The sequence below is a fragment of the Eurytemora carolleeae genome, unplaced genomic scaffold, assembly GCF_000591075.1.
Source record: "Eurytemora carolleeae unplaced genomic scaffold, Eaff_2.0 scaffold308, whole genome shotgun sequence".
NCBI lineage: Eukaryota > Metazoa > Arthropoda > Copepoda > Calanoida > Temoridae > Eurytemora > Eurytemora carolleeae.
Window position 1 is genome coordinate 140,402 of NW_019396484.1, and position 18,994 is coordinate 159,395.

General features: G+C 31.3%; 1 protein-coding gene across 1 annotated transcript in view; it reads left to right on the plus strand.

Annotated features, from left to right (window-relative positions):
- Positions 1-7,094: 7,094 nt before the first annotated feature.
- LOC111704123 (uncharacterized) overlaps positions 7,095-18,994 on the plus strand; it is a 23,320-nt gene continuing 11,420 nt past the window's right edge. Inside the window, exons 1-7 of the mRNA XM_023476258.1 lie at positions 7,095-7,762; positions 9,730-9,894; positions 13,879-14,007; positions 14,651-14,719; positions 15,297-15,357; positions 17,265-17,324; positions 17,937-18,014. Of these exons, the coding sequence (XP_023332026.1) occupies positions 7,281-7,762; positions 9,730-9,894; positions 13,879-14,007; positions 14,651-14,719; positions 15,297-15,357; positions 17,265-17,324; positions 17,937-18,014 (1,044 nt within the window). The 5' untranslated portion in view covers positions 7,095-7,280. The remainder of the gene's footprint in view (positions 7,763-9,729; positions 9,895-13,878; positions 14,008-14,650; positions 14,720-15,296; positions 15,358-17,264; positions 17,325-17,936; positions 18,015-18,994) is intronic.

Sequence of the window (18,994 nt, forward strand, 5' to 3'; positions counted from 1 at the left end):
TTGTAAGCACCCCACAAAAAGAATCTTTTTACAGAACAGATCAATGATAGTGATCGCTGATGATGTAAGTAGAACGGATCAATGATAATGTTGTTGAAAGTAGGATTGCTGATAATAATGTCAAAGGTAAGGATTGCTGATAATGTTGGTAAAGGTAAGGATTGCTGATAATGTTGTTGCTGATAATGTTGTTAAAGGTAAGAATTGCTGATAATGTTGATAAAGGTAAGAATTGCTGATAATGTTGATAAAGGTAAGAATTGCTGATAATGTTGGTAAAGTTAAGGATTGCTGATAATGTTGGTAAAGTTAAGGATTGCTGATAATGTTGGTAAAGGTAAGGATCGTTTACAATGCTGGTTGTTAAATGTAGGAATCGCTGATAAAGGCTTTTAAAGGTTATTGGGATCGCTGATATTGTTTTTAAGGATTAGGGATCGCTGTTAACATTCCTAATGGTAGGGATAGTTGATATTTTTGTGAAGTATGGATAGCTTAGTGTGCTTTGTAAGGATCGATGACATATTTTTAAATGTAGGGATAGTTGATAATGTCTTTTAATGTATTAAAGGGATCGTAGATAATTGCATAAATGATAAGGATCGCTGATGTTGCATTTGCAAGGATATGATCGAATTGTAATTCTGTAAATGAAGAAAATCTAAACATATAGAAATACATAAAACTATATTCTTTTCTTTAAAATATATATTTTATACATTTTCTGCGGTTTAATGTTTCAGGTACATACTAAAACCACTGCATGTGATTAAAACAAAGCTTTAAAAATTCAAAATCGACCGTTTTTAATTATGCTGTACAACAAGTTTTATCATATTAAAACAAATGTGTTGAGTTTTGGTAGATACAAACTTAAAACAGAAAATCATAATACAAGTTTAATAAACACCCCCTCCCTCCCCTCTCCTTCTTTTTCATTAGCCTTAGCCTTTAACAATGTTATGTTTGATATAAAAGTTTCCTAAAATTTCTTGTTTTTATATTGCATAAATTAAGTGGTGGTTCCTGCGATAAGGTTAAATTATCTATTGTTGCTAGTTTTGGGTTTAAATACAATAGAGAAATTTGCAGTTAAAACCCTTCTTTATGCAAACTAAATTAGACAGTAATTAATTAATTAAAGAATTAGAATATTTATTAATCTGATAGATAGATAGATAGATAATCTGATAAGATTGTCAACAAATTATTTCTCAGTTCAATATTTGAAAAGTTAACAGTTTTTCATAAACTTTAATTTAAACGTTTGGAAATCTGTTAAAAAACACATAAAATATCATTTTAAATTACTAGTATCGATATAAAAATTGTGCAATTGTACAACGTCTAGTTGATGCTATCCTTATAAAAAATTAAACGATTTTAAAGTCATTTGGTGTCCTATTCCAATTTGCACACCATACCGATTAGATTTTTTAAACCATCACCTTAAACAGTCTTGACCAAAGAAAAGGTAATTAATAGGAATTGAGTCTTTGCCACAAACTCAAATATCTTTAGAATCTAATGTTGTAAGCCTTTGATATTTCAAACTCAGATTATTTGATTTAACAGAACTCATAGTTTGAAATATCTAAGGTCTGCAACATTTGGTTCTAAAGATATAGTGATTAGAAAATCAGAGTTTGTGAAAAAGACTCAATTCCTTTGTTGGCTACATTTGCATAAATGTAAATTGTAAACCTCTTGAAAGGTTATAAAGCAGCCTATACAGTTAAACTAAAATATCAAAAACAATTATAAATAACGGAAAAAATGGACAAATTGTTTTCACATTCATACAAAGTCCAGAATTATTCTCTTTTTCTTTCAAAATTATAGACATTAGAAACTTTTTATGAAGAAACTTAATACGTTTTAGGATAAAATCTTTTCATAAAGACTGTTAACTCTATTTGCAGATTTTGCTTGATTCTTGTTTTTATATTGCATAAATTAAGTGGTGGTTCCTGCGATAAGGTTAAATTATCTATTGTTGCTAGTTTTGGGTTTAAATACAATAGAGAAATTTGCAGTTAAAACCCTTCTTTATGCAAACTAAATTAGACAGAAATTAATTAATTAAAGAATTAGAATATTTATTAATCTGATAGATAGGTAGATGGATAATCTGATAAGATTGTCAACAAATTATTTCTCAGTTCAATATTTGAAAAGTTAACAGTTTTTCATAAACTTTAATTTAAACGTTTGGAAATTTGTTTAAAAACGCATGAAATATTAATTTAAATTACTATTATCGATATAAAAAATGTGCAATTGCAGAACTTATAGTTGATACCATCCTAATTAAGAATTAAACGATTTTGGAGCTTTTAAGACTTATGAACATAGACGCCTGCAGTCAATTGGTGGCCTTATTCCAATTTGCACGCCTTACAGATTCAATTTTTCAAATCATCACCTTAAAAAGTTTTGACCAAAGAGAAGATAATTAAAATTTGTTTGTTACCTTTGCATAAATTTAAATTGTAAACCGCTGGGAAGGTCATAAAACGTATGTCAAATTGAAAAAAATTTAACTAAAATATCAAAAACAATTATAAATAACGAAAAATATGGACAACTTTTTTTCCATTCGAAAAAAATCCAGAATTTTTTTTTCTTACAAAATTAGACATTAGAAACTTTGTATGAAGTAACTTAATACGTTTTAGTATACAATCTTTTCAAAAAGGCTGTTGACTCTATTTCCAGACTTTGTTTGGAAACCGACATTTTTATTTACAGTTAATGCACTCAACTTGGAATTGTTTAATAAAACTAAGAACATTCCCGTGGTTCTCCCGAGTTCCTCGATAAACATTTAGGGCAAATCGATCAAGGGCCGGGTTCATGAGTTTTATCGAACATACACACAGACAGACAGAGCACGGGCAGCCGTAGTACATTTGAATTTCCGAGCCGGGTCAACCTTTCCGGTCTGAGTTTGTACCGTACCTAGCTCTAAGGATAGAACTAGCCGGTGCAACAGGGTTGACGCAGTCAGACTTTATGTTGCATATAGGTTGAATTTACTTTTACTAAAGGGTCAGAGGTGCGTGAGAGACATGGACAAACAGCGATTACTACGATGAATTCAAAAATTTTCAGCTTTCTAATCTTAACTTGGTTTTAACTTTTAAATACACAATTTAAGGTGTTTATTTTTTTATAAAAACAATTATAAAGATGTGAATTCGAATTTCCTATTTTTTCCGAATCAGTTTGAATCCGTAAGGACCTTAGGGACCCTTTCCTGAAGCTATTAAAAATGATAAACCATTAAAAACTTTAGGAATTTAAGGAACCTTTCTTAACTGGATAAAGAATAAAAAGGAATTAGGTTTTGTCACATCACACTTTAATTTTCTAATCCCTTTATCTTTTCAAGCCAATGTCGTAGACCTTTGATATTTCAAACTGTGATTTCTGTTATTAGATCAAATAATCTAAGTTTGAAATATCGAAGGTTTACACCATCAGGTTGCACAGATATTAGAGTTTATGGCAAAAATTAAATTCATTTATTCAAAAATCTGTTTAAAAAGGTTTCGCAATTAATTTCAAAAGGCTTTTAAATCAAGATAGATAGATAAATAGATAGATGGTATCATGGATAGGGAAATAGATATATATCTATGAGAAATAGTTCCCTGTTGTAGGGTTCCCATGGAGACCCAGATGCCAAGGAATATATAAAAACAGGAGAGTCAATATGAATAGCAAGCTTAAATATTCACGAAACAAGCTTTTCGTATTTATTTTCAATTCTAATGGTGTTTAAGATTATTAAATATCGAAAACTTCTTCATTTTATTTTCCTTGATCTTGCTCATATGCATATAATTCATCATGTGAAAATTTAAAAATATCAAAACCTGAGCTGTGATAACTTGATAACTTGATAACGGCTTGAAAGCAGTTTAAAGTTTATATAAATAAGAAGGCTATACTAATATTGCAGGGTAAAATTTATCCCATGAAGTTTATCATCTAAACCATAGGGTTTATCATCTAAATCATCATAGAGGTTACCATCTAAACCTTGGAGTTTATCAACTAAACCTTGGAGTTTATCAACTAAACCTTGGAGTTTATCTTCTAAAGTTTGGAGTTTTTCTCATTCATCTAAACCATGAATTTTATCATCTAAACGATGCTTATCATTTAAACCTTGAAGTTTATCATCTAAACCATGAATTTTATTACCTAAACCTTGAAGTTTATCATCTAAACCTTGGAATTAATCATCTATAAACAACGGTGTTTATAATCTAAACCTTAAAGTTTATTATTAAAATGAAGCTTATCATCTAGACCTTGAAGTTTATCATCTAAATCATGAAGTTTATCATCCAAACCATGGAGTTTATCATCCAAACCATAGTGTTTATTATGTAAATTATGCAGTTAATCATCTAAACCTTGGAGTTTACTATCTAAACCTTGGAGATTATTATCTAAACCTTGGAGTTCATTGTCTAAATCTTTGAGTTTATTATCAAAACGAAGCTTATCATCTAAACCTTGAAGTTTATCATCTAAACCATGAAGTTTATCATCTAAACCTTGGAGTTTCTTATGTAAATTATGTAGTTAATCATCTAACCTTGGAGTATTATCTAAATCTTGGAGTTTATCATCTAGACCATGAAGTTTATCATCAAAACGAAGCTTATCATCTGAACCTTGAAGTTAATTATCTAAATCATGAAGTTTATCATCTAAGCCATGAAGTTCATTATCGAAACCTTTAAGTTTATCAATTAAAACTTGGAGTTTTTCATCTTACCCATGAAGTTAATAATCTAAACCATGGAAATTTTTCATCTATAGATCCATGAAATTTATCATCTAAACCTTGGAGTTTTTTTCATTTAAACCATGAAATTTATCATCTAAACTTTGGAGTTTTTTTCATCTAAACCATGAAGTTTATCATCTAAACCACAGGACATCTAAATTTCACAGAGTTAAGCATCTAAACTAAGGAGTTTATCAACTAAAGCTTGGCATTTTTATCTAAACCATGAAGTTTATCATTTAATCCATGCTTATATTCTATATTATATATCATCATGGAGTTTATCATCTTAATCAGGAAGTTTATCATCTTAATCATGAAGTTTATCATTTAAACCATGTTTATTATCTATATTCAATATTATCATGGAGTTTATCATCTTAATCATAAAGTTTATCATCTTAATCATGAAGTTTATCACCTTAATCATAAAGTTTATCATCTAAACCATGAAGTTTATCATTTAATCCATGTTTATTGTCTATATTCTATATTATCATGGAGTTTATCATCAAACCCTTGCAATTTATTATCTAAATCTTAAAATTTATCATCAAAACCACGACGCTTATCATCTAAGCCACGAAGTTTATCATCTAAACTATGGAAATTCTTATTTAAATCAAAAACATTCATTTAAATATTTAAATATTTAAATATTTAGTTGTATAAAGAGAAAGCGCAACGAACCATCTGAAATGTTTACAAATGCATAAGTTTAAAATCAACTGCACGCCAGTCTAACTTTCAATTTGAAGCAAGATCATGAAGTTAATCTTACAAAACTGTTGAAGGTTATCAACCTAAAATCTTATTCGTGAGACTAAAACCGAAAAAACCCTAATCAGATTATGAAGAATAAACATATCTCTAAATAGCTTTAAAACTATACTTTATATGTATGGGGTCAAAGATTGTCTAGAGAATTTAAATAACAAAATTCTTTTTATGAATAATAGCAGAATTGTATATATAGGTTTCAATTATTTTATTCATATAGATTCATAACTTGCCCAAATCAATTACAGGGTGTCCCAATAAACATGGGAGTTAAGAGACAAATTCGAAACCGTCTTTGTAAAGAGTTAGCGTTAGAGTATATTTTAGTTAAACGGTATAAATCTTTTGTAAATCTGCTTGTTGTATGATGTTCTGTAACATTTCTGCACGATAATCAGCAAAGAGAAACAACTGTACTGTGTTTAAAACAACACAGTATGCAATAAAAACATAAACAAACATATTTTGAACTCTAGCAGACGGATTATAGCTTTCCTAGTGGGCATCACCATACTAAATCAAAAAATTATTTACAAAGACGATATCAAAATCGTCACTGAATTCCCATGTTTATTGGGAAACCCTGTAGAAAACGATAGAGAATTATTGTCTGTACTTTTGGTTGTGTCCAACAAATTTCAAAATGGCTGAGCCGATCAGGCCAATTTTCGTGTGTGGTAACCTACAGGGTGTCCCAGGAAACATTACAGGTGGTGAATAGTTTTGAATGTCTTCTTCCATATACTGTATTAAATATTGAAGATTTTTTGTGCAGTTTATTTAATTAAAAAGTCTTTTACTAAAATATATTTCACTTTGAAATCAATTTTACTAAAATACGACTGTCATATACTATTTTTTATTGGTCTCTTTAGTATCAAACAACTTAAAAATCATGAAAGAAGACATTTCAAACTATTCACCAACTGTTATGTTTCATGTGACACCTTGTACTTTAAACCAACAAATGTTAGTGCTAGATTCGATTGTTTTTTGTTCAAAATATTGGATAAAATTGTACGAAATTAGAAACAAAAAAAAGTAAATTAGAAACAAGAAACTGTAAATTAGAAACAAGAAAATGTAAATTAGAAACAAGAAAAAGTAAATTAGAAACAAGAAAATGTAAATTAGAAACAAGAAAAAGTAAATTAGAAACAAGAAAATGTAGATTAGAAACAAGAAAAAGTAAATTAGAAACAAGAAAATGTAAACTAGAAACAAGAAAATGTAAATTAGAAACATGAAAATGTAAATTAGAAACAAGAAAATGTAAATTAGAAACAAGAAAATGTAAACTAGAAACAAGAAAATGTAAATTAGAAACAAGAAAATGTAAATTAGAAACAAGAAAATGTAAATTAGAAACAAGAAAATGTAAATTAGAAACAAGAAAATGTAAACTAGAAACAAGAAAATGGAGTTTCTTATGTAAATTNATCCTGATTTTTGATTCAGAGATGATGAACATGTTCAACTTACAGTTCTGACTTAATTTAAATAAGGAAAACAAATACTATCAAAACATCAGACATCTCTTTTTATGGCTTTAAAATGTGGCTTAATTGTGGCTTTTTAAAAAAAAATAAATGGCTCCATTGGCTCTTTTTTAAGTCCAAAGTGGCTCTTTTCTGAAAAAAAAATCTGGCAACCCTGGTTCGTTCAGTTCAGTGTAAGATACCATGGAGTGAGAATGCCGGTTTCTTCAGCGCTTCTGCTTACTAACCCAGGGGGACACAACACCCCCTCTAATCAGAACTTCGTGAGGGGGGATAAGGCCACCTCTTCAGTTAAACTCAGAAGAAAGAAGGAGGAAGGTCAAACTCGAAAGAAAAACCGGCATAGTGGTGACTTTTCTTTTTTTGCCAACAAAAAAGTTGAAGTTCAAGAAACTGTGAATAACCGAAGTGATTTTGATTACATAACCTTTCCAAACGGTGTGCCCATGTTGCATGAGTTGAGAGTGGGGGCGGGCCTCCAACAGCCCGCCTCTCTAGATCATCTTTTCATCCCTAGTCCTGCAAAAGTGATGGTTCGTGATGTACCAAGGCGAAATCTGCAGTCATCAAGAGCGGTTTCGTCCAGTGCGTTTAATATTAACGAACGTTCGTTTAATATTAATGAGAGTTCGTTAAATGTCGCCGAATCCTCACAAAATGTTCACCAAGACGTTAGGAACGAAATGTTTCGAAAATTACAATTAATATTTGAAAATGAAAAAAAAAATCCTTTGACAAATATCGTTTTCATAAAAGAATTTAAGCATTTTCTTCCATCAAAAACAATTACTTTCCCCCATGCAAGTTAAGTTTCATTCAACCTTCTTAATTTTAAATAAAATGCTCTTAAAAAGTGTAAAATACTTCAATAAAAATTGTTCTTTAATACCCCCCCTCCCCCTTATTAATATTTATTGATATGAATATAAAATGTCAAAGCCGAATAAGTTCAAAGGGGGGGGGGGGTAGGGTAAGGGAAAAGTAATTTTAGTTTTATTTTGGAATTTTGTCTTTTATGAAAATGGGTTTGCATAAGTCGTTGTGTTTTAAATTTTGGATCTATTTATAATGATTTGAAATGTGAATGAGAGCAATTTCTATGAACCTTTTTTGTTATGGATCCATAGCATTTGATAATGTTTAGGCAAATACGAGGGATACTATGGGAATGCGATGTTATGAAAGGGAATCGGAGGAGATCGACTCGGAATGCTTAATAATAAAAGATATGGGAATATATAATATTCAGATGGGAATACAAGGATTTCAAGGATATAGTTTGGAATACAATATGTAGGTGGGAATTACTGGGTACAGTTGGGAATTGATTGATATTGATGGAAATTCTAGATATAAATGGAAATACAATGATAGAGATGGGAAAACAAAATATAGATGGGAATACAAGTTAGAGATGGGAATACAAAATTAGAGATTGGAATACAAGATTAGGGATGGGAATACGAGATTAGAGATGGGAATACAAGATTAGAGATGGGAATACAAAATTAGAGATGGGAATACAAGATTAGAGATGGGAATACGAGATTAGAGATGGGAATACGAGATTAGAGAAGGGAATACAAGATTAGAGAAGGGAATACAAGATTAGAGAAGGGAATACAAGATTAGAGATGGGAATACAAGATTAGAGATGGGAATACAAGATATAAATGGAAATACAAGGATAAAGATGGGAATACAAGATTAGAGATGGGAATACAAGATTAGAGATGGAAATACAAGATTAGCGATGGGAATACAAGATTAGAGATGGGAATACAAGATTAGAGATGGGAATATATAATATTCAGATGGGAATACAAGGATCAAAATGGTAATACAAGAATAGTGATGGGATTTCAAGGATATAGTTTGGAATACAATATACAGATGGGAATTGATGGATATTGATGGGAATTCTAGATATAAATGGAAATACAAGGATAGAGATGGGAAAACAAAATATAGATGGGAATACAAGATATACATGGGAATACGAGGATTAGAGAAGGGATACAAGATTAGTGATGGGAATACAAGATAAGAGATGGAAATGCGAGGATATAGATTTGAATACTAGGATATAGATTTGAATACTAGGATATAGATGGGAAAATAAGGATAGGCTGAATTGAAGGGTTGGGTTTGGTAGGTTGAATTGAAGAGTATGGGGTGGTTGATTAGGGTTGGGTTGGGTAGGCTGGCCCTAAATTGATAATTTCCCAGCACATCTTCTTGTCTACTGTCGGTAAAAAGTACTTGTGATGAGAAAACCTGTTTTTGCATTCGAGATAAGCGCAAAAACAGGGCGAATATATCTAGAATATTTGCTTCAGTTTTGTTTTCAAAACAAATTCAGCGCCACATGCTCATGTTAAACTTCAAGTTTATCTTTATAAAAATTTCTTTTTCATAAATTCTACTGTTTATAGTGTATATCCCTGTTCCCATTTTTATTTGTTTTAATCATCCATAGTGTTTGTGCTAAATTTACAGTGTTAGATTTTCACAGGTTCAGTAAACATTATTCTTCAGTTTTTTGTGGTTTTTAATATTTAATATTGCGAAAAATAATATTTGTTTATAAACTATTTAGTTTAAGAACAAAATGAGTTGTTTCTGAAACATTTTTCCGTCCAGGCGTCGAAACCATAATCGGTCACACTCCCAGCAGCCGAATAGACAATCTGCCGGTCAGTCGGAGAGAAAATCCGGGAAACTTTCCGACCCGGCCTTCCGGCCTCACAGCACTGTACATGATGACCCTAACTGCCGGCCTCGAAGTACTGTACAACCGTACATAAGGTAATCATAAACTAAATACGTACACTATTAAACAACACTTTTTAATTGTTCAACATTTAGAAATTATAAAAATAGCATCTCTTTGGGGGTTTGTTTGAAGCCTGAAGGGCTCCAGCTAAGGATTTATTTATAAAGCTGAACCAGTTTGGGGGATTTCATGGGTTACAGTATTCTTGATTTAAGTTTCAAGGGTCTGGGTNGCTGACTGAAAAGAGTGGTGGGGAGGGGGTTAGAAGGGGTGGCACATTAACACTTGATCGTTTCTAATCTTTTCTTCCCCGTACATGCTTATCTATATATCGTATAGTCCAAACTGAACAACATGCCTAAATACTAAATATGGACTTTTTCACTTTAACGCGCGCATTTATGCATTATATAGTAAAGTCCCACTTAGTTGTTGACACTCAAGGACTTTTCTTAAAAAATCAATTTTTAAGTCATTAAAACCGCATTTTTTATTGTTTAAAATCTATTATATTTGACTGCTATTCGGGTTTTTTAGAAAATCAATTATCAATAACAATAAATTGAATCTTTTGTTAATATTTAAAAAAAAATTTAAATATGTTATTATTTTATTATACAATTAATGATGAAGAACATATTTCTTAAATTTAAGTTTTTTGCATTTAAATGTCAACATGCAATCAAACATATACACATGCATTTCATAGCTTCATGCTTTTAGAAATTTTGACTGCACAATTAATGACGATAAAAATGTTCCTTTAAATTTAGATGACACTTGCTTAAAGCATTCTTTAATTTGACACGTACATACACATTTTACATACACATGCATTTCACACCTTTATCTATCCACTCCAAAATATGCCACATGTATTTTCAACCCAAAGAATGCCGGCATAAATATGACATGAAAATGCAGGGCGTGTCTTTATGTATATTTCTGTCAGTGCTTATTTTTTAGTTTCTGGCATTTATCTGTTCGTTAGTTAAACCCTACCCGTGGCATTAAACTTAACAGTATGCAGCCTATAATTGTCTTTAAAAAAGGCGTTCCTGCGATATGGAAGACACCCCCCCCCCACACACACTTTAATTAGAATAAAGGGTCACTTTGCAAATTATTCTTAATTGACAATCAAGATACAATCACTAATTACAAAGTGTTTCTTTTAATTGTATTTTCTATGAAACCAAATATTTTTTTAATCTCTTTGTTAAAAAAAAAAACTCAATTTGAGGTTTTAAGATACCATCTGAATTCTGTGTAAATTTTAAGTTATCACTGTCAAACACAGTTACATCTTCTACTATTGCGTAAATTCAGTCCAAACTCCAAAGCTGGTATTCTCATGATGAGATAATTTATACGAGTTTCAAAATTCTCTGAATTGTCCCTTTAAATGCAGTTTTATTGCTCTCTGGATTTTAATGCGAATCCTTAATCAAATTTAGAGGTGTGTGGGCGGGTGAAGCTTCTGAAAACTGCATTTCCACATTAACAAAATAAGATATTTAAAGGGACTGTAAACCTAAATTCCACATTTACAAAATTAGATATTTAAAGGGACTGTAAACCTAATTCTTACATTTACAAAATTATATATTTAAAGGGACTGTAAACCTAATTTCACATTTACAAAATAAGATATTTAAAGGGACTGTAAACCTAATTTCCACATTTACAAAATTAGATATTTAAAGGGACTGTAAACCTAATTCTTACATTTACAAAATTATATATTTAAAAGGACTGCAAACCTAATTTCCATATTTACAAAATAAGATATTTAAAGGGACTGTAAACCTTATTTCCATATTTACAAAATAAGATATTTAAAGGGACTGTAAACCTATTTTCCATATTTACAAAATTAGATATTTAAAGGGACTGTAAACCAAATTTCAACATTTTCAAAATTAGATATTTAAAGGAACTGTAAAACTAATTTCCACATTTACAAAATTAGATATTTAAAGGGACTGTAAACCTAATTTCCACATTTACAAAATTAGATATTTAAAGGAACTGTAAACCTAATTTCCACATTTACAAAATAAGATATTTAAAGGAACTGTAAACCTAATTTCAACATTTACAAAATAACATATTTAAAGGAACTATAAACCTAATTTCCACATTTACAAAATTATATATTTAAAGGGACTGTAAACCTAATTTTACATTTACAAAATTAGATATTTAAAGGGACTGTAAACCTAATTTCCACATTTACTAAATTATATATTTAAAGGGACTGTAAACCTAATTTTCCTATTTAAAAAAAATAAGATATTTAAAGGGACTGTAAACCTAATTTCCACATTTACAAAATTAGATATTTAAAGGGACTGTAAACCTAATTTCCATATTTACAAAATTATATATTTTAAAGAATTGTAAACTTTATTTCTATATTTACAAAATTAGATATTTAAACGAACTGTAAACCTAATTTCTACATTTAAAATATTAAATTTTTAAAGGGGCTGTAAACCTAAATTCCATATTTTCAAAATTATATATTTAAAGGGACTGTAAACCTAATTTCAACAAACTCTCAAATAAAAATTTGCTCCCCGAATCGCTAAGTGTCGAATTCTGATGATTTCTTTCTTTGTCTCTGCTGCAGAAATCAGGGAGTCTTTTTTTCTGTAATACTAACAATAATATTTTCGTCATATTTGCTCAGACGAGCATTTAAAGGGCACTGTTCTCATGTAAACCGGAAATAATTTGTTTGATTTGATAAGAAAATTACTTTGACAGTCCCTTTAAGCGGTGGAGAGACAGATAACTTGGTTTCTTAGTTATTTGATCTACAGCTCTACAGCTGATTTCATGATTTATTCTTATCTTTTATTCTTTTACTTTCATTCCTTCATTTTATTTGATCTATTTATAGCTAGGAGGGGAAAAAAATGTATCTCACCAAAATCTTTTAACATTTGTGAAAAAAAAAGAAAAATTATTTTGATCATATCTCAATCATCTCAGATTATTGCAATATTTGCAGTTTTCGGAAGATAGATAAGTAATCATTCATTTATTTTATATTTTGAATACAATCACTCCACCCCTTCTTTTTCATCAATCAGTTCATTTTAAAAAGCTGGGCTATTGTCTTACGAAAGACAAAGCTTAGCCGTGCCCTTCATAAACTCCTTTTTTACCAACATGGGATATAATCATAAATCATAGATTCGTTCGGTGTTAAATTCTTTCATCTTGTTTATACGATTCAAAATATCTTTTTTATGATTCTTTGCATAAAGAATTTGTTGTTTAATGTGGGTGGTTTGAGCCTGAAATGAACCATTTTATCGTGTATAATAATGATGTAATGATCAATAGTTTTTTTTGCTGATTAAGCCGTATCCTCCCACATCTGCTAATAATACCTTATCTCTAATACTTAGCTTTATACCTTACACAAATTCTGATTTAATATATCTTAATATATAAATTCTGTCTGTCTGTATCCAATAAACATCAAAACTAATGAACTGATCTGGTCATACATTTTTGTGGCGACTCACATGAACCCAGAGAATGTTTATGAACATTTAAAAGTGAAAATTTTTGCCTGGCAAAAATGTAAAAAATGCTGCTTGATAAGTCACATTTACGTGCTAATAATGTTGCTAAATAAAGGGCCCTGAAGCCTATTTACATGATAAAGGGACTGTCAACGTAGTTTCAAGTGATAGTCCAATTTGAATTTGTCTGATTTAAAGTTTTCGGTGACAAAAATGATTTGTTTTTAAGTGAAAATTATGATTAAACGGACAACAGGAAAGAAGCAAAGAAGTCATTGAACATTGTGATTTGTAACTACGGCAACATCCCCTTTAACATGTGGGGGGCTTGTATTTGCACTTATTACGGGTTATAAAGGGTTTATAACGATGCTTGAATTGCTAATGAGTGGGAGGGATTGTAGTAATTAAGGATTTATTGTTCATAAAACTTTTATTTTATTAAACTAAGGTAAAGATCTTGTTTGTTATTAGGGCGTTGCATACCAGCTCCTCCTACTTCCCAGGACCCTCGGAGGACTACTCCGCCCCATCCAGGAGTATCCCGCCCACCTCAAGCAATAGCGCCATTAAGCATTGCGTTAACGAGTTCGAGTTTAAAAGGTGACATTTTTAAATTTTTTTATTTCTTGGTCATGACCTCCATCATGGTCATTACCTCTATTATGGTCATTACCTCTATCAAGGTCTTACCTCTATCATAACCATAAACTTGAACAATAAATAAACGTAGTTATGACCTTATATTATCATGGTCTCTAACATGAAAACAATAACCATAAATTAAACAATAAACGTAGTCATGACCCCTTATATGATCATGACCTCTAACATGAAAACATGACCTATAACATGATCATCACCTCTAGCATGACCATGAACTCTAACATGATCATGAACTCTAACATGATCATGAACTCTAACATGATCATGAACTCTAACATGATCGTGAACTCTAACATTATCATGAGCTCTAACTTGATCATGAACTCTAACATGATCATGAAATCTACATGATAATGACCACTGACATAATCATGACCTCTGATCATGAACTCACGCATGATCAAGATTTTTGCCATTATCATAACCTCCATCGTGATCATGACCTCTAACATAATCATGTCCTATAATTTGAGCAAGTCCTTGAACATAATAATGACTTTGCAGACGACCACGACTTCAAATATGGTTCCACGAAAGTTGTCCGGCCATAATCATAAATCATGACCTTTAGTTTGTTTAGAATGAACCGTTCCAGTGCAGATCCCTTTAATATAGATGAAAGAACGTTTATTGAGAAAATGATCAACAGGTATTTTCATTTAATAAGTTTTTTTGTTAAGTTACTGTAATGGTCCTCTTGAAGGAAAAGCGGCAACTTCCCAAATGTACATTTTCATAAGTAACAAATTCCTCTAATAAATAACTAGATTTTTATATTAAACAAGTGAAAGCCGCAGCGCTCGACCCCCTGGCCCATTATAGCCACAGCGCTCGACCCCCTAGCCCATCCTAGCCGCATCGTTCGGCCCCCATTGTAGCCTGCGGCGCCTCAGATACCTAACCCTAAATAATGTAATATATTTTCTTTAAAACAAGTAATAGCTGCAGCGCTCGGCCCCCTAGCCCATCGTAGCCTCAGAAGGCTGTACCTAACTGTAAATAAGGATCGTGTTTTTGTTATGGGTAATGTAAATTTTTTGCCTAAATACAGGAACAAGATTATCATAAATGTAAATTTTTTGTTGCATTTTGTTGTTTTTTCCTTTCTAAAGGTTATTGATATTGTTAATTTTACTGTGAACATTTTTTTATTATGGCTTTTGAGTTTTTGTTATTGGTTGTAGTTGCTGGTATTTTTGTGATCGTTATAATTAACATTTCTGCAGGGAGTTTTTAGCTGACAGTGGAAGTCAAGAATCCGGTATTTTTTCCACTGGATCCAGCCAGGTATAGAGAAATTTTTATAAAACAAACATTCATTAAATCATTAATTTAATCATTCTTTTTTTCTCTCGTCTTTGGTAAAAAAAAACAGGAAGAATCTTGTACTTTCCTTTCTGTAAGAATTTTTGAACTATTTTTAATTATCAAAGATGGTCTAAGTGCTGCTGGGGTTAACTTGTGGAAAATGCATCATTAAATAGATTATTTTTTTATTTTTCTGAACGAAAATATGACCTATTTTTATTATAACCTCTCCCTCATTTATGAACTCCACCGCCCCCCCCCCTAACCTTCTTACATTCAGTACTTCGTCATTTTGCTTTAAGTATCCATCATCATTGCTCTCTCCCCCTCCTTACCCACCGCCCGCCTCCCCCCCACCCCTCTGACATGTCTGTAGATCAGAAGAAAACTGCATATATGCAAAATTTATGGAGAATTTTGCTATTCCCGGATCCGCATATTCTGCCTGGCCAACCTAATGGTAAAAATCCACGAAAAATTTCTAAGAAATCTACCAACTTGAAAAAATGAAAATGACGGGAGTGTACGTGATCACACCTAGTGTGAGCTCATTTCTCACAAATTAATTTTAGCACGTGCAAAACCGTTTATTATATCAGGGCAGTTGCAAACGGAATTTTGCTTTATATCCAGTTACAATCAGCTTTGTAATTGAGAATGGGGGAAGGGTGGGGGGTAGATATGACAGGTGTCTTAAATTCGATGTTTTTAAACTTTTCCTTTTATAACTGACAAGGGCTACTGGGTCTATTTGCATTGATGCCAGCATTCAATTGACATTTAAACATGTTTTTCTAAGTTAGAACTTAGATTTTTAGAATTTTATTAATCTTTCAATCTCTTTTTTAGTTTTCTTTGTTTGTATTCTGAATATTTGTATTTTTAGTATTTAGTTTACACTGACTATACCTTCCATTAGTAAACAATTCTTGATGAGTCAAGAAAGATAAAAAATGTAGCATGAATTGTAAACACNAAATTCTACTAAAATATTGCTGAACAATGAGCCAGAAAACCCTGAACTTTTACCGACTGTTTGGACGTTTTTGAGGCAAGAGGGGGGGGAGGTGGTGGTTTTTGTTCAGATCACACAATACCCAATTATGTTTGATTGATAGAACTTACGCTCACTACACATTCATTCACTTATTCATCAATTCAACCGTTTTTTTTTTATCAATCTTTTATAATTGTTCTCCGCTCTGGAACTAGTCTATCAAAAACTAAAAAAAGGAATAAAATATTCCGGTAAAAATTCCAAAGACATCCCTTCCAGAGTCCCCTCCCAAATTTGCCCATGAACAATTGTTGTCATTCTTCACTAAACCCTGCTCAGACACTTTTTTGCACTTTATTCAACCATTGTTAATCTGTATTATCTATCTTTGTGTGTCTATATATCTATCTAACTAACTAGATCTAAAGAATGGTCCAAGTAAAGTTTTTAAAACTTGAAAATAAAACATTAAATGCCATTCATGTATTCATTCTTGTATTCATCCTTCCATTCATCCTTTCATTCATTCTTGTATTCATCTATTCATTTATTTAATGAATGCTTAATTTATCTACCCCTGCCTGCCTACCTACCTACCTACCTATCTAACTACCTACAAACCTACCTTTCCTAGTTATCTACCTTTCCATTACCTACCTACTTACCTACCTACCTACCTACCTACCTACCTACCTACCTACCTACCTACCTACCTACCTACCTACCTATCTATCTACATACCTACATACCTACATACCTTCCTACCTACATACCTACCTACATACCTACCTACCTACCTACCTACCAATCTATCTACCTACCTACCTACCTACCTACATACCTTCCTACCTACCTACATACCTACCTAAATATCTACCTTCCTACCTAGGAATCCCCCCGGAAGACTGCAGGACGGAAACCTGGATTAGGAAGACGAGCAATAACTCAGGTCAGATTTTTAAGTGTTTAATATTTCTATCCATCTATCCATCTATCCATCTATTTATCTGAATAACCTATGTCTATCAAGCCCCCGATCTATCAGCCTATTAACCCCCTATATATGTTTATCTATTATCTTCCCATCTTTGGCTTCAAGCAATTCCAGTTTTTTTTGTTAGACAACAGACACAGTTTTAAACATACATGCTAACTTTGAAAACATGAATCCAAGACCCCCTCCCCCTCACCCCTTTTAACCAAACAATTGGACACCTTACAAACCATTTAAAATTAAATTTGGGTTCCTTGTTATCTTAAACCATGTTTTAAAATATCATTATGCAAACATTTAGGATATTGCATGTTTACTTAATTATTATTATTATTGGAATCTCAGACTGTGAATTGATAATTTACATTTAAAGAAACTAGTTTATTATGTTCTATGTAGCATTTTTCTGAAAACTTTTGTTTAATGATCTTTGTACCCCCTTTTTATTAATACTTCTTGGGTCTTAATATTTTTTTTAGGTGAAGAAATATTGGTTAAATGTGTTCGAACAATATTAATGATTGGATTCTATTAACGCGCGTTTATTTAATTGTTTTATGCACGTAGGTGAACCTAAAGGATGGACGGGAGAGGAAGAATTCTTATTCTAACGCGCTCGCGCGCTCCCAGGAGAATCTAGTCAAGGTTAGTTTTTAAACTTTTTAAAAAATGTGTTCGAAATAATGCTTTGCTTCACAACTATAAGATTTATAAAAAAAAACGAAAAACATTAGATGTCATTGCAAGTATAAATCTATGTTCAATGTTTAAGTATATTTTAAAATTTTGTATGTAGTCTTGAAATAATTTATAATTCTTTTGAATGTTGGAAAAAGTTTATATCCAGTTTTGATTAAACCAAATATGTTTTGGGGGATTTTTAAAATTAGAATTTTTGATAAATGTGTCAAAACAATTTTAGGTCAAGTTCAAATTTTAAATGAAAATCTGGTTTTTATCAGTTCAGGCTCTTCAGCCAATCTTTGAAAAATAAACTAGGAATTTATGACAAGGACCCCTGTAAGGAATCAAGACAGCTAAAGTAGTAAAATAAAATAAAAGGACAAGTTTAAGACGAAACGTAGATTTTACGTAATTACATTTTTGTATCATACACACACAGAACGTTTTTTCATTTCAAAATTTTTCAAATGATCAACACACATTTATTTACATATTATAAAAGAGCTTGATGCAAGTAGCTCTTGTATAATTTAAAAGTACGGATCTTAAATAGACTGTACACTGTGCGGACTGTACTGTACAGTGATGCAGTGTACAGTTCTCAGTTTGAAATGTACACACAAACTAAACTTTGATTAAATGAAAAAATGCGAAACATTAAAAGTTCATAAATACCCGTCTACAATACAGAGCTGGAAATAAATAAAATGGCGCTGGAGTTGTTTAAATATTTCAGTTTGTATGCTTGCAACCCTCCTCCCTATTTTGGCAATTTAGACTTTTCTATTTTGTGTTTATATACATTAAGTCCGTCTGCAAACCAACTTAAATTGTAGTAATGAAAGGGGTTTCCATTTTTTGAAGGGGGGATGGATGGATTTTTTTTAGGCATGTTTAATGTAAAACCACGGATTTTTCGCCCCCTTTAGACCGACCCCCCC